Source organism: Mixophyes fleayi, chromosome 2, assembly GCF_038048845.1.
Source record: "Mixophyes fleayi isolate aMixFle1 chromosome 2, aMixFle1.hap1, whole genome shotgun sequence".
Classification (NCBI taxonomy): domain Eukaryota; kingdom Metazoa; phylum Chordata; class Amphibia; order Anura; family Limnodynastidae; genus Mixophyes; species Mixophyes fleayi.
Window position 1 is genome coordinate 333765357 of NC_134403.1, and position 17867 is coordinate 333783223.

At 38.7% G+C, this 17867-nt stretch overlaps 1 protein-coding gene across 2 annotated transcripts in view; it reads left to right on the top strand.

Annotated features, from left to right (window-relative positions):
* Positions 1 to 17867, top strand: part of P2RX5 (purinergic receptor P2X 5) — a 77039-nt gene that overhangs the window by 18539 nt on the left and 40633 nt on the right. For both annotated transcript variants that reach the window (XM_075196945.1, XM_075196946.1), the window contains exons 2-4: positions 71 to 221; positions 292 to 363; positions 16892 to 16967. In XM_075196945.1, coding sequence (XP_075053046.1) covers positions 71 to 221; positions 292 to 363; positions 16892 to 16967 — 299 coding nt within the window. The remainder of the gene's footprint in view (positions 1 to 70; positions 222 to 291; positions 364 to 16891; positions 16968 to 17867) is intronic.

Here is a 17867-nt window from a genome sequence, read left to right on the forward strand (position 1 = left end):
AACTTCTAATCTCTCTCATTGTTAATAACAAAAAGAGCATTTTTATATGTAACTCTCATTTCTTGTACAGATGGGTGTTCGTTGTTAAAAAAGGTTACCAAGACACAGACACGTCCATACAGAGTTCTGTCATCACAAAGTTAAAAGGAGTTGCCTATACCAACACCACTGAACTTGGGCCGAGACTGTGGGATGTGGTGGATTACGTCATACCACCGCAGGTCAGTAACATTTCAGCTAAATAAAATAACTGGAAATAAAAGAGAACTGATTTATTATTGTTTTTTTCAGGGTGAAAATGTTTTTTTTGTAGTGACGAACTTGATCGTCACCCCAAATCAGAGGCAGGATAAATGCCGTGAGGTAAGAAAAAAGCAACAAAAAACTACATATCAACAATAGTAATAGAGGTAATGAAAGAGAAGTTACATATTTATATGGGGCCAAATGAAGCCATTCCCATTAAGTTCAACATTTCATTTTCATAATCCCTCATCCATTGCTTTAGGATGGTGAAGGTGAAAGAAACCCAATAAAACATAGTTCATCACTAAGGGCCTGATCCATTAAGGATCTTAACTTGAGAAACTTCTTATTTCAGTCTCCTGGACAAAACCATGTTACAATGCAAGGGGTGCAAATTAGTATTCTGTTTTGCACATAAGTTAAATACTGACTGTTTTTTCATGTAGCACACAAATATCCACTTTAAATTTCAGTGTACAAATAAGCTATCAAGTATTTGTGTGTTACATGAAAAAACAGTCAGTATTTAACTTATGTGCAAAACAGAATACTAATTTGCACCCCTTGCATTGTAACATGGTTTTGTCTAGGAGACTGAAATAAGAAGTTTCTCAAATTAAGATCCTTAATGAATCAGGCCCCAATTGTGGAGAAAAGTACTTTCCGACTCTGGCAATCAGATTACCACACTATGTTGTGTTTATTAATGGCAGTGGTGCTGTATTTTCTTTTACTTATAAGTATTTAATCCTTCCTTGAGTCTACCTACTGGGTCAGGAAATATAGGAGTGAATGTCACAATTTTACTGCTCTTACTGTAGAGAAGCCTGGAGAGATCATGTGAGTTCATGAACAGTGCAGTAGGGGCGTGCACACATTTCTTAGAAGCCATATCATTTGCAGGTGTGAAAAAAAAACAATTGAATAAATATTTTTTTAAACGAAAACCAATGTGCTCTGCCCCAAATGAACAAATGAATAACCTGCACCAATGCTACAGCCTGGGCTGCAGTGGCGGAACTACCATAGGTGTGGCAGGTGCCTTGCACTGGTTCTCATGGAGATAATGGGGCCTGCTGCATGGCAGATGCAGAGGGTCTGGGGCCCCAATTCCCGCCTCCACGCCTCTCTGCATCAGGGCCCACAGCTCGCTAGTTGCGCCTCTGCTGGGTTGGCTACCTCTTTTGCAAGGAGACCCCTTGCTCGTTATCATTTAGGTGGTAACACCATTTTTGTTTTCATTTCTACATTCATTCAACAAAAAAAGATAGCTACTGTACAGTGTATCTTTTCTGCAGTCACGTGTATATGCCATATTCTCATTTCTCAGTTGCGCAGATCTAAAGATGAATATTAAACAATTGTCACACTGATACTTAGAGGAAGGGCTTCATTCTTTTACTGAATCTGTTTATTAATGGCAGTGGTGCTGTATTTTCTTTTACTTATAAGTATTTAATCCTTCCTTGAGTCTACCTACTGGGTCAGGAAATATAGGAGTGAATGTCACAATTTTACTGCTCTTACTGTAGAGAAGCCTGGAGAGATCATGTGAGTTCATGAACAGTGCAGTAGGGGCGTGCACACATTTCTTAGAAGCCATATCATTTGCAGGTGTGAAAAAAAAACAATTGAATAAATATTTTTTTAAACGAAAACCAATGTGCTCTGCCCCAAATGAACAAATGAATAACCTGCACCAATGCTACAGCCTGGGCTGCAGTGGCGGAACTACCATAGGTGTGGCAGGTGCCTTGCACTGGTTCTCATGGAGATAATGGGGCCTGCTGCATGGCAGATGCAGAGGGTCTGGGGCCCCAATTCCCGCCTCCACGCCTCTCTGCATCAGGGCCCACAGCTCGCTAGTTGCGCCTCTGCTGGGTTGGCTACCTCTTTTGCAAGGAGACCCCTTGCTCGTTATCATTTAGGTGGTAACACCATTTTTGTTTTCATTTCTACATTCATTCAACAAAAAAAGATAGCTACTGTACAGTGTATCTTTTCTGCAGTCACGTGTATATGCCATATTCTCATTTCTCAGTTGCGCAGATCTAAAGATGAATATTAAACAATTGTCACACTGATACTTAGAGGAAGGGCTTCATTCTTTTACTGAATCTGATTAGGAAATGGTTCTATACTGCAAAGTACTTTATCGTATTATAAAATATTGTTTTTAATGTACTGAAGGATTCCCATCTACTTTAAACAGTGCACATACATAAATCTGTTTGTTTATATAGGCAGCCTCTAAGAGTTAACAAGCTGTGGGTTGTAAAATGCTACTGTGATGTACTGAGGGATTGTCATACATTCCACATGTACATGGCCACTGGATTCTTTATTTGTTAAATACAATATATAATTCATTTTGCACATTACTACTATGAAGTTATTAGTTAATTAACAAATAACAAGCGCTCAGTCCAGGTCTTTTGGCATAAAATTGTGACAATCCATTAGCCCAAGCAGGACAAATCAGATTTCATGTAGAAACTTCACTTTATGAATAACATACATTCAATCAGAGAATATATTGATTTATTCTATCATGACTCTATCAGTCGAAAACCCAGTTGCATACAAACTAGATATCTAGGCCTGATTTATGGAAGCCACAAAGGACTGAGGCTAAGGAATTTCACAGTCTGAAGGTGACATTGTTCGCCATGGTTATTTTTTTCCATTTATGTATTTTATATACATAGGAGGCAGAGGTGTTGGGATGCAGGTGGGCTATGAATGTGAGGTGCTGGGGGTGTACTGCAGCATAGAAAAGAGGCCTTATGGCCCAGTATATTTAAATCCATCCTGGTTACACCATGAGAGGCAGATAAAGTAAACACTTTGGACAATTTATTTGAGATAAGCATTTTTCTACAGTTACCCAGTGTATGACTTGGTATACAGGATTAGAAGGGAAAGTGGCTGCTTGTTTGGCAACAGTTTAAGTGTCTGCTTGTGCTGCATCTTTAATCTCCTTCTCCTCTCTGGATACCTCCCTCCAGGCGCGGGCTGGGAGAGGGAAGCGCGGGGGGCACACAGGCGGCCGCATCTCCTGACAGGGGATGCGGCCGCGTCGCCTGTCATGTGATGTGACCGACTGTACGCTGACGCGGCCGCATCCCCTGTCATCAGATGCGGCCGCTGGGGAAAATGTTGTATATTGCATCCGGGGGGCGGCTGGCCGGCCTACCCCCCAGCCCTAATAGCGGTCTGACTGAGCGGCCCGGGGGGCGCTGCCCCCCAGGCCAACCCGCCCTTGCCTCCCTCTCATCCCTGAAGAACTGCCAAGCTTATGCAAACACAAGAATGGATATTACAACTGGAGTGGCATTACATCTGCTTCAGACAGACAGACATGGAACATGTGGACAGCATGGAATCCGTCATGTTGGAATACGCTGCATTGAACAGAGATTTAAACAAATATATAGATGCAGTTGAGGAGACCGTACTTAAATTAAAACGTGACCCCTCGGATGAGATCCCAGATTTAAGGGAGCTTGTATACAAGAGATACACTGTGCTTCAGAAGAATAATACAGAGAAGAACCTGAGGCAGGATGATAAATATGTCCAGTTTAAAGATCAGCTAAGACACCAGAGAAAACAAATGGGTGTTTCACCTGCCCCTGCAGACAAAGATTTGGAAGATGAAGACAAGGAGATCGCTGTCACCCAGAGCACACGGCCGGTACAGTGAAACTGCAAATGGCTTATTAAATCAGTTATGGTTCCTTTGATCGCTCCACCCGTTACTTGGATAACTTTGGTAATTCTACAGCTAATACATGGTGACGAGCGCTGACCCCCTGGGATGCGTGCATTTATCAGACTAAGACCAATCCAGGGTGCCCCGGCGGGTTGGAGATGGTGAACGCAGTGGAAAACAAAGTACAAGAGAGAAGCAATTGAAAGGATGATTGAAAACAAACTTCAGCACTTATAGCAGATCTAGATACCATTGGCACACAGTGGTAGCTGAAAGGAAGAGTGGTGCAAGTAGGAATTGTCATTGGGACCCTCCTACCCATCCTTATAGTGGATTTTAAAAAGGATATGCACACTTTAACAAACCAAGCACTTCAGTGAGAAGGAGTGTCACATTTGTGGCTGAAGTGCTTGGTTTGTTTGGGCTCCCCTGAAAACAAGGTAACAATGGGTTAAGGCAGCTAAGGTAACAGTGCTGTCAATGAACTCTACAGTGGCAAGATGTTGTTGTCATCATCTTCAGCCTCATCATCACCCTCATCAGTGTGTACATCATCCTAACACAATATTAATTCAACCCACAGGAAACCACCATTACAGAAGTCTCTGTAACATAAATGTCAGAAACAAAAATGTAAAAAAAAAGCTTTTACCTTTTCAAAGAAAAAGCACATCTTTAATAAAAACATAAAATTGCCAACATGTCATTTTACCAAAATATTAATAGGCATTCCAGCATCAGCTGGCTTCCTTCTCTCAATATTTTGACATTTGGTCTGGTCAAAAAGAATTGCCCAAAAATCGTGACAGCTCTGTCATAAAATAAACTACAAATTCCACAGAGAAGGCCATTACCGGTAATTACATCAAAGTACAGAGACTTCTGTAATGGTGGATTCCAGCGGGGATGAATTAGTATTGTGTGAGGATGATGTACACACTGATGAGGGTGAGGATGATGACAGTGTAGATTGCAGGTCCTGGGATCTAGCTGTGAGAAGGGAGCTAGCTGATGCTGGTATGCTTGTTAATATTTGGGTAAAATGACAAGTTGGCAGTTTAATGTTTTTCTACAGTAAAGTTTATTAAGGATGTGTATTTTTCTTTAAAAAGGTAAAAGCTTTTTTTTTACATTTTTATTTTTGATATTTATGTTAGAATGGCAATTTTCACCTTTATTAGAGAGGTGTTTTTTTCTTTAAAAAATTACAAGCTTTTTTTTTACATTTTTGGTTCCCTGACTTAAAAACCATTGTGCATTTGAACATAGCCTTTACCACATAACGTAGAGGGATTAGTACCATCATGATTGAGACTGGAGAGTGACAAGAACAATGTTACTGAAGACTGGAGAGTGACAAGAACACTGCTACCCCTGTTTCTGTGTGACCAACGGCACTGAGACTGGAGAGTGACAAGAACAATGTTACTGAAGATTGGAGAGTGACAAGAACAATGTGACTGGAGACTGGAGGGTGACAAGGACACTGCCACCCCTCCTGTTTCTGTATGAGCTATGGCACTGTAGAATGTCACTGGAGACTTTTAAAAACACTGCCAATCCTAATATTTGAATTTCTGTGTCAGCACTAAGCACTGCCACCTCTCCTATTTCTGGGTGAGCTATGGCACAGTACAATGTGACTGAAGATTTTGAAGAACACTGACAGCCCTATTATTTCTATCTCAGCAATGACAATTAGCAATAGAGCAATGGACCTCTCCTGTTTCTGTGTGAGCTATAAGTCAGTAGAATGTCACTGGAGAATTTTAAGAAAACTGCCACCCCTCCTCTTTATGTTTTAGACATTACGCTGCCCAACTGCACTAGAGACTGCCAAGAACCGTGCTACCCCTTCTGTGTCTCTCTGTGAAATGGTGCTGGATCGCCGTGGAGGGCGGGTACTTATAGAATCCAAAACACACAAGATCAGAAGACTCAACGATGATGTTATACCTCGTTTTCACTTCGGAGGGCGTGCAAAAGTACTGAGTCGGCTCGGCTCAGTACTCAGACCAGCGAAGTTCGGGTGTGCTTGGCTCTCGAAAAACCAAGCCAGAGCATCTCTAGTTCTTAGTACTGGATGGAAAACCAGAGGTACTAGTGTGATAAAAGGTAGTGTTGCTGTTCCATACTCCTACAATTAGAGTTGTGCAAACCTCCAGCAATTCATTCCAATCATTTCATGACATTTAGTGATAAAACTAACTCTAGCTGAGCTATCTGTGCTGTCACTGACAGAATATGATGATCTGCTGATATAATTTCTATTGACAATGCACAATTTCTTGTTCCAAGTTGTCAACAGTGTCCATTTGATTCTTCTAATGGGTTTATTCAATATCAAACGTGTAACAAGCAACCCAGTAAATCAGCCTGCTTGTTCTTACATGGCTGAGCATCTTTTTTGAACAGTAACCATCTTCTTACTATAAATGATGTGTTAGTACAGTAGATTAGTATAATAGAAGACAAACCACAATAAAGGGCACTGACAATTTTAAAACATAATAGTCCGAATCAGAAAAATTAAAGCCCTTTCAGACAACGGATTATTTAGTATGGAAGATAGTTTATATGCATATTTTGAATTGTTTGATTGCAATTAGATATGCTATGAAATTTATGCCATATACAAATGGAAACATTGTGCTCCACCCAGTCCCTTGCTGAGCCAGAATGCTCACTGTGTGGTGAATGCAATATTAATACATCTATTTGTAACTCGTATGTTAAGTTTAAATCCTGTATCACTTTAATGCTAGTCTTGCTCTCATTCAAGAAGAAATAGGTTAAAGAATGCAATACCAGATACTATTGTGCAAATTCTCATGGATAACACAAGTACCATCTATTTTATGATTGAAAATGAACTGAATTTCTCATATAGGTACACTATGCCTACTCTAACATTAGCTTTTTGGAATACCGTAGGCCATAATTCCCCAGTCAAAGGTGGAAAAATGATGTCTTATATTAACAAACATAATTCTTATATAACGTTTTCTCCAGGAAGAACACTTTAACCAATTAGAACATGAGAGCATCATTCTATGCTAAAGTAATTATATATAATCCCAATATAGTCCTATCCCAGATTCTGGACAGAGAAACTGTGAATATAAGATACTGAAAAAAGGAGTTTATTACATAACTAACCAGTAATTTCTTATAGTTAAATGAAGGTCTAGGCACCACTCAGATTTGGGATATTTATATGTATCATTAGCACATAGCACAATGTCAAGATACAACCTTTTCCTGAGTCCCATAAATATGTCTCCTATAGCTCGTTACACCAGAATGTAACCCATTGTATTGTTTGATCATGCACTAGTCTGGTTTCAAATAGGTGGAGTAGTACTCATGGAGATTCAGAGAGTGGGCATTTCCATGATATTTGGCTAGTTTACACTCTTTTCAAAAAAGAAGTCTATTTAATGGTTGAACCTTTGATCACCAGAGGCCTGATTCATTAAGGATCTTAACTTCAGAAACTTCTTACTTATGTGCAAAACAGAATACTAATTTGCACCCCTTGCATTGTAACATGGTTTTGTCCGGGAGACTGAAATAAGAAGTTTTTGAAGTTAAGATCCTTAATGAATCAAGCCCCTGATGACCAGATTTTATTGTTTGCCCCATCGAAATCTAACTGTGAAAGGGAACAATGATTGTTGGAGGCCATTTGGGAGCCACATGTACGGTGATGTTATATTAAGTGTGGCCAAAAAATCTAATAAATATCAGCTGGTCAGTGCCCCCTAAATTGATCTGTTGATCAATACCCGAAACTCCCAGTTACTGGAAGGGATTAACTCCATAGCCTTTCTTGAGTATGTGCAGCAGTGTACTATAAACACAAGTTGTGAGCTTTGCACGTTCGAAAAGGAGACACAAGTACAAGATAACACTGATCAAACTGAACTGAATGAGACACAGTAGGCACAAGGTTGTTCAGTGAGACAGCCAGCAGAATACACAGACTTATAACTCAGGAGGTCTGTGACTGAAGCCTGCATATAGTACCCTGTGTGATCACCTATCCTGTACATGAATTCTGTCAATGCACTGTCCTCATCATTCTCATTGTGTATTCAATCCACTTTTAGACTTGTAGTAACTGCACAGCCAGTATTTGCAAGATTAATTGTAGGAGATTGTGCCAATTTAACTGCCTTCAGGAAAAATAGGAATGGTACATTGCCAGCTTCACACAACAATGTCCTATTGTTTAATATGTCCCAAAGGAAACCTGACAGCAGTCAATGTATTAATATAAGCATGCACATAAACAGTAATTAAGAGAGTAAGCATCCAGGGGGCAGAAGGGTAAGAAGCCTGAAATCCAGGGTGGAAGACTCAGCAGTTTGTGTCACGAGATTTAAGGAAAAATATTTTGGGAGGAGATGGCATTTATATGTTCAGGGAATAGAAGAAGCAACAGGCTTATATAGGATAAAATGGTCAATAGATGTAACGTCAGGAGAGAGTGGTGAGCAGACTAGGCCTGGAGAGAGAGGGGAGCGGCATCAGCATCAAGTAATTCTATATGGCATCATAAGCTGGTGTTGTATATAACACACAATTATGTGCTTGATTCATAAAAAGTTCTAAAAGTTATATTTATTTATATAATAAAGCATAGCATTTTCTATTTGAATATGTTCTGCTATCGCCATCCACATATGGCGAAAACAGGAGAAAGATTGCAGCGTCACTGGTGACTGAGAGAATGTTACAGACTCTGAAAAGATTTTCTGAAAGGAAAAAGACACCAAGGGATATAAAAAAGTGGAGATGTTGCCTATAGCAACCAATCCGATTCTAGTTATCAGTTATTTAGTACATTCTACAAAATGACAGCTTGAATCTAGTTGCTATAGACAGCATTTCCACTGTTTCAAACCCTCTGTATAGTAAATATACCCCTAAGTGAGTGAGATACTTCAGAGTCTGAGAGGATTTTCTGAGGTTAAAAGGAATAGGTAGTGAGAGTGAGTGGATAGAGAAAGTATAAGAAACAGATTGACAGGATTTAGTAAGCCCAACATTATAATGGAAAAACAGAGACAGTGGCAGGAGGAAGAGATAGGTAGTATAAAAGTTGAGCAGGCTATTAAAATAAATAGAAAATAAATAGAATAGTAAGGAATGGGAAAAAAAGATGACTGAGGGCCACATATGTTCAATGAACAATAAACGCCGTGGGTGGGCCCATGACCCTTGAGCCAGTAACTTGCAATATAAAGTAAACACACTTAATAATGATGGTGACACAGCATAGTGGAGGGATAAAGGGGATGGGTAAGCCGACCTGGGAACACAATTGGAATCAAAAAAATTCTATATTCTCAAAAAAAAAGTTTGTAACAATTAAGGTCCTATTTACACAGAGAGAGTCTGGATCGGAGCCCAATCCGGAGAACCTGCCAAAACTGATTTGCAGCTCACATACTTCTTAATCACCACCCCTGTCCAGGGTGCTGAAATGCTAGACAAGGGAGATTGCACTTTTGTCACAACTGTAAGGCTTGGGAGAAATGTCTCACCGGAACAGACACTTTTCTCCAGAGCTGTCCCAAGTGGATAGCTTTTATAATGCAGTGAAACTTCAACTTTGAGAGTTGAAGTTTATGCCAAAATCAAAGGTACAGTAATAAATAGATCCGTATGTATTAAATCATCAGCTCAGATTCTCCCATCCTTTTCTGGAGGTCAGCTAAAGTAGCATTAAGTAGAAATCATCTCATATATCAGTAAACATAATAGGTTGTAAAGCAATACATTCATAACCGCTCAAAAGGAGCTAACAATATTCTTCAAAAATATGATAACCCTATCTAGTTCCCAGTTCTCGTCTAAACAAATTTTACACAATAGCATTTCACTTTATGTGGTGTAATAAACTCCCTAGACTCTCTAGAGACCGAATGTTTCGCTCTAAATTGAGAGGTGGCCTAGCCATGACTGAATTGGAATCATATCAGCATGCAGCTCTACTAGACCAACTCAGAGATTGTCAGGCCCCTTCCCCTCTTAAACCTTGGGATACCATTGAACTCCACAACTCTTCCCCATTCCTGTTAGCAGACCTCCTTTGATTAGATAAACCTAGCAGACCATGTTATACAATTACCCTCCGGAATATCATTGACCCTCTCATTGTCTGGGATAAGGTAATGCTCTTATCACCGGATACCCCTCTCCCCTCCTCTAACCTTTCTACCTTGCCTTGAAATTTGGCACAGACAAGGAGATGGATCTTTTAAGGGTTAGCTCGCTACCACCTTTTTCCCATCTACAAGCTAAGTATGACATACCAGCTCGAGACTTTTATAAATATCACCAGATCAGACACTGGATACAGTCTTACCAATCACATCCCCAATCTCTGAAACCTGACCCCCCCCCCCCCCCCATGTACGAAGGTCGTTCTCTCCCTCCTCTCAAGCGGGAGGTATTTCAAGGTGGTATCAGACCTTTTTTTCCCCAGTTGATTCCTGGACCTCCCGGTCCAAGCTACCTGGAAACATGACCTGGGGATTATACTCTCAGTAGAAGACTGGGGGAAAATCTTTCAGAACATCTACAAAATGTCCAAGTGCATTAATCACTTGGAGATGATGATTAAGTTAATACATAGGATATATTTTACCCCAGATAAGCTCCATAAAATATGGCCTACTGTATCCAAACATTGTTGGAGAAAATGTAGTGATGTTGGTACCCTCATACATATTTTCTGGGCATGTCCCAAACTCAGGTCACTGTGGACCGAGGTTTTCCACCTCATTTCCCAGGTTATTAAAGTCAATGTACTCTGCTGCCCGGCTATTGCACTGTTACAGCTATACCCGCCTCATATCCAATGCCATAATCACTATGTTACTGGACATATACTCATTGCCACTAGGACAGCTATAGCCCAGCATTGGAAGTCTCCACTACCCCCCATCCCTTTAAAAAATGATCGCCAAAATACAATGTAGCTATGAGATGGAAACCATTTTTAGCTTTAGATACTCAACTGTCGTAACTTCTCCATTGATCAAGTGGTTCTCATGGCATGAATATTATTCAGAACATCTCCCTTTACAGGAAAGCTGTGATGACACGCATGGAACAAGATGGTATGAATATAAGCGATCCCTCTCCCCAATCAGTCTCATATGTCCATATGTGGTCCACGCAATTCCGGTCTGCACAACGTATATAACCAACGCGTTTCGACATCCACGTGGTTCTCTGGATCCACTGTTGCTATGCATAAACAATCCAATAATTAGCTGCTTTTCTCACATGACAAGACATGCATGTCTTGTCATGTGAGAAAAGCAGCTAATTATTGGATTGTTTATGCATAGCAACAGTGGATCCAGAGAACCACGTGGATGTCGAAACGCGTTGGTTATATACGTTGTGCAGACCGGAATTGCGTGGACCACATATGGACATATGAGACTGATTGGGGAGAGGGATCGCTTATATTCATACCATCTTGTTCCATGCGTGTCATCACAGCTTTCCGGTACGAGCATATGCCATTGTTTTATATTTGCTTTTAATTAAAAAGGTTAATGCACCAGATTGTTTTCATCTTTACTGTTTATGAGTGCAAGGGACCATGAGGATGGAGTTGGAAAGAATCTAATACCAGCAATACCTCTGAGGGCTTGAAAACTTCCAGTGTGAACCCGGAGACCTGAAATCTGAACATAGTATTCATATGTGCCCATACCATCTTTCCCAGTGTGTGGGAAGGCAGCGCCTAATGTATGTATTGATATTGTTGAATTGTTATGTCATATGAAGGGTTTGGTGACACTTCACTAATACAGGCAGGGCGGCATACCTGAGTGAAGCGCTACTAACACAGTTCACTACTGTTATATGAATCTCCCTTTACAGGACCTCAGTAACTGATCAGACCTCTGAGAACCCTACTGTTCTGATGTTCCAATATGCCATTTTGAATTTTAATTATCTCTAAATATAACGCTTCCCTCCCACCTCTTCCCCACCCCCTTCCCCCTCCATTTTTGCATCTTATCTATTTCTGGTTTATGTTTTTATTCTGTATAGTGTCTTTACTATATGTTAACAATGTAAATGCACAAATATTTGATATTTTTGATTGTAACCACTATCCACTGTTATGTCTGTCATACTTTACAGTATAAAAACAATAAAAAAAACCTCTAAAGTTAAAAAAATCTGAAAACCAAACTTATGACTAAATCAAAAGAAAAATATCAGCAGTAAAAAGGATCTTTTAACACAATAACCTCAAAGTGGAATCTTGATTCATAAATTCAATTACATATCAATTTTATAAACATGGTAATAAAACAGGGTGAAGGTTCTCTAACTTGCTAAAAGGAGATAGAAAATCTCCCAACTTCATAGTGCTAAGAGATAAGAATGGCCAACTTTTCAATATGGGCTAAGAGATCATATATAATTTATGGCACCTTTATAGAGCAGAACTGATAAATTAGGACAGGAAACAAAAGTTTTGGAAGGAGGTAAAGCTACCGCAAATTTCTGAACATCCAGCACAGTTGGTGTCTAACCCAATCACCACTGAAGAGATGCTAAAGGTCATAATAGAACTTAAATAATTTAAATTCTCAGGGATCAGACGGGTTCACTGGAGAGATTTTAAAGGTCATGGGGAATAAGGAAGCCTAACTTTTGCAGGGGGATTTTAATAATGTATTGGAGTCCCAAATTATTCTGAAGAACTTTAATTCAGCTTATATAAATGTTATTTCTAAAGCTGGATGAGATCCAGAAGTACCAGCATCATATATGCCTATTTCCTGCTAGATGTGAAATACTCATTAAAGTTTTGGCTTAAAACTGAAAATAAATTTGCTCTCCATCATAAACAGAGGTCAAATGGGTTTTAATTTGGGGAAGAAGTTCTGTGTCAAATATCAGAATGTATTGGCAGTAATCCAGTACCTTTATTTTATCTTTAGATGCAGAGAAAGCTTTTAATTTGATATCTAGAGACACTGGCGATTTTAATGCACTCTTGGGACAAATTCTTGGGAATCAAGTTGGGAAATTAGGACTGTAAACTAGCACTATTGTGAAAATATATTATTGTTCATCACGCAACAACAAATGTCCAAGAAAATGATTTTGAACATGTCTGGAAATACGACAATCTCCTTACAAGATTTAAAATAGCGTCAGACAAAAAAATATCTGGGGATTCATATATCACCAAATCTAAAAGGAATTACATAAACTCAGTTATACACCAGTACTGCAGAGCTCTAAAACTCTTAAGGAATTCCTTAAACTTATCACATTTAAGTTGCAGTGCAGTCCTCGATTATCTTTCCCAAACTTATCTATCCTATCCGAATGTTACCCTTCAAATTCACCAAACTAGACATAAGGGAATGTACCAAACAGTTTAAGAACTTTGGGGAAGGGAAAGACAAGAATAGATTTTCCTAAACTGCAAGTAATTAGGGCATTGGGAAGTATAGGGTTTCCAAATATAACAGTGTTTTCATATTCATCTTTATTTAAAATAACTGCAGACTTGTTTTCAGGTACAAAATGTACTTTGTTACATATTCTCCAGCCATCCTAGTATGTACAATAAGGTTAAGCATTCCACAAGATTTATTTTACAATATTTTATTTAGAGAAATAGAGTTATATATATGTAATAAATGTAACAAAGCAACCTCATACATAATACATTATCGGATAATCCTAACTTTACTCCAGGTGTACACAATCAACATTTCTATTTCTGGCACTCTAAGACTATTTCTTTTGTCTGTGATATATTTTACCCTGGAGGCTGGGTAGCTGTGAGATGTTAAAATAGAACAAATGGTTCCTGTATCTGCAAGTTAAGCATTATATAGAACCAGTTAAGAAAAAGTTAGTATCTTAATTATTTATTTTGAGAAAACCATAAAAGTGTCCAGGATAGAAATCTCTTAAAATATCTTACATTTCCAGGCACAGGAAACACATGATTACAGATGAATTATAAATATGTGTGAAGTGTAAACTAAAGGAGGCCACTTTCCATCACAGTATGGCACAGTTTATAGGAAAATTAAAAAGTTCTGTGATAAAGTCCACAACTATATAAAGTCCACAACCATAAATACCAGATGTAAAGTTAATTTAATTATACCCTTCATAGCCTTCCTGTTTGTAATTTGGACAATTGGAAACTTACATTGCCCCTCCAAGATATTAAACCACCGCTGACTACCATTCCTACTCTAGCAGAGAAATCATTATTCACAGATGGATATACCCTCAATCTTCTTACTTTAAAAAAGCTAAAAACATATATTCTTCTGGTAATCTACTATTAAAGCAATAATTGCATTTTAGAAGGAACTTTTAGGAAAAAGTGTAAAAGATTTTATTAACAAAATAATTGCTAGTGCTGTGATAATGCTATCGTCAAATTTCAAATCTGAATTGGTTGAGATAGTATATAGACATTCCATATTCCGTTGAGGTTCTAAGGCTGTGAGGGTTTTTTAAAATAATAAGGAATTGTCCAACAGCAGTTAATCAGAAGCATCTTTTCTTGGCATTAACCCATCCACTGCTGCTCACATCTCTCCTCAGCACACGGACAAATATTTTTACAGTTAAAAATGCCACATCAAATAAAATGGATAAAAATAAAAAATATATATAATATATTTCATGCTAATATATTGGCTTCATCCAAAATACCTTTGATACAAATTTAGATAGAATAAGCAGTAGTAACATTTTACTGATAGTAAGTGAGAACCTAACTTTTGTTTTTTGTCATCCCTTCAATGTTATACCACACATATTTGCTGTATTTAGAATTCTGACAGTTTGTTCATTGCACTCTAACTATGAGGTAACTCTGTATTGTTATATTGTACTAAGGCACCTGTTCACACATTATGTGGGTAGATTTATCAAACTTTCTAAAAGAGGAAAAATGGAGGGGTTGCCCATAGCAACCAATCAGATTCTAGCAATAATTTTCTAGATTATATTAGATAAATGATAGCTAGAATTGGTTGCTGTGGTAATAGATCCACCTTTTCTTTTTTAGAAGGTTTAATAAATATGCCCCTTAGTAAATATGTAATACTTAATTTTGCTAATAGAAGCATGTGCTTTATTTGTCAATAATTCAGTGTTCCGTGTGATTTAAAAATATAAAAAAAGAGCTAATTAAAATAAATGGAGAAGAAAACATATTTTTGTTATAGACTTAATGGAGTCACACAACAGTTTTCATTGGTCACTCATTCAGTGTTTTTACTTTTCTCTCAGAGCCTCCACATTAAGAGCTGACCACTGACATGGAGGAGCAGCAGCCAGCAGCTTCTTACCTGTGACGCTCTCTACTGCTGCTCCTCCTCCATGTAAATAAGAGGCTGGGAGTGTGGTGCTGGGCTATGACGTCACATCCCAATGTCACGCTCCATGTCTGCCGCAGAGCAGTAGAGGAGACCAGCCATTACCCCTCCCAGCTGGCTCCACACAATGTAAGAAGCTGGAAGGGCTAGGAGGAGGGGTGCACCAAGGATGGCCATGGATGCTTTCACTGGCCCTGGGAACAAGTTTCATAAATGTCTCCAATTGACTACTGATAAGGGTATAAATAATAGAGTTGATATCTAAAAAAGGGGGATGGAGAGATCACCTTTGTTGCATGATGGAGGGCATACTGAAGAATGGATCCCAGTTCAGCAACAGCATATGTCTATATCAGTTTCATATATTGAAAGGATGCAGAGGCAGCTATCCATGATGGTTTGGTCGCTTTGACTGTTCATATAGGCCAGTAGCATCTGTTATACATAGTGTTATATACAGCTATCATACATTGTTGAATTAACTAGCTAAAGGATCCCCTATCCACAGGTTTCAGCTTGTGCTGAATATATCCCTTGCACCCCATTTCCCATTTAGACTATTTTTAGCTGTTTCGAGGCTTATATTGTTATTTGTTTACTGTATTGTCCTGTAACACCACGTACTGTTTTGTTGTTTGCTGCCTGTACCGCGCTGTGGCGTCCTATAACTAAAGGATAATAATAATAATCCATCATTCAATGTTGGCCCACAACCAATTGAGTCATGGTTAGGGTTCCTGCATGTCCCTATTTTTCCAATACAGTTCGTTTTTTAAACTCACAAAGCTTATTTTCCCTTAATTCAAACTCTAAATGTATTCACATTAATAGGATAAATGGTATAGGATTCAGTGTTCAGCATCTGACATCATTCTGCATGTATGAACAATTGACAGTATTACTTCTCTTTCGCTGCACGTTGGATACAATACTTTATTTCAACTGAATGTGCTCACTACAAATTGAGCAGTGTATAGCATGGAATCAATTTAGACCAGACTGTAACATGTGTGAAGCTTGTCTGTTCTCATAGTATTTATATTGTTTTCCTCTGGCTACTTAATTTTTTCCCATGTTTTAAAGAGATACTGCTATTTAATTATCCTTTGACTAAATTGGCTAAACTGTATTGGAACAGGGAACGGTGAACCTATTGAGGTTCTATGTACAGTTCAATATATGTTGGTGTTTTATAAATAAAAGCTAGGATAGTAGGAACCAAGTGTAATGGTTAATTCTTGCTGTTTACCATTATGAAAAAAGGACCATGGGAAATGCCCAAATTACAATATAATTTCTTAGTAGTTTGGTAGTTTAGCTAATCCTGTGCCTATCTTTCATTAAGATTACCATGGCAATTTCTTGTAAGGGAGGTAAAAGTGACTACCATATGTAGTCATACCTGACTAAGATCTAAGAAAGGGACCAAAGCTGGCATGTCTGCATTGCCTAACAATTTAACCTCTATTAAGAAGCTGTACTAATTAAATTAATTAAATCTGTTTCCATATTTGTGTTTCTGCAGAGTTTTGGGATCCCTGATGCAGTTTGCTTGAAGAACAGTGACTGTCCTGAGGGGGAGCCAGTCGCTGCCGGCAATGGTATAACCTGCTCCTATTTATAGAACTCTAGATAATTCACTGGCACTGTCTCTTGTTCATTGCACAAATTACATTACTTAAAGTAGAAAATCCATAAATCTATAGGAAATGGCTTTCATTAATCAAATAGCGAAACCGAGAATGTGGCAAAATATAGTAAAACATGAAGATGAACAATCCCAAGAATTTCTATAGCAGAACCACTTAAACTGAACACAACTCACAGCAGTAGAAACAAGATGTTACCAGAGATATATACTGAACATATGAGCCTATAAATGTATGCAGAACATCCTGTTGACTTTTTGTATTAATACTTTTTAATCTCTTGGTAGTGCAGATCAACGAATAAATATTGACAGGCAGGAACAACAGCCAAACTAGATTTATTGGGAACAGACTCTGGAGATCTAAAGGCAACAGACAACTCGCTCATTAAATTATCACTAACCTGCGGCTCCCCAATATCATGAGAGCATTACAGCTGGGTGAAATCCATCACATTCCCTGTTTTGTTCACACAATCTGCTTGGTGGTATAGAGCTTTTTGAAAAATGACAGGGACTTGCAGGAGATGCTGTCTTTCAGGACATTTTCGTCATTGTGCAACAGCATGTAGGAAATTGCAACAGATGCAAGAACAATTTATTTTGTTCTGCCACCAACTGAAGCAAGAGGTGGTAACAAGGTGGAATTCCACACTTTATATGCTTGTGAGGATGGAGGAACAGCAAAAAGCCATCCACGCTTACTCCACAAGCCATGACATTGGGAAAGGAAGGGGAATGTATTTTAGTCCAGCACAGTTGAGAATACTTTCCGTGTTGTGCAAGGTGCTGAAATGATTCGAAGTAGACACCTGTGAACTGAGTTCAGATACTGCTAGCTTCAGCACAGTGA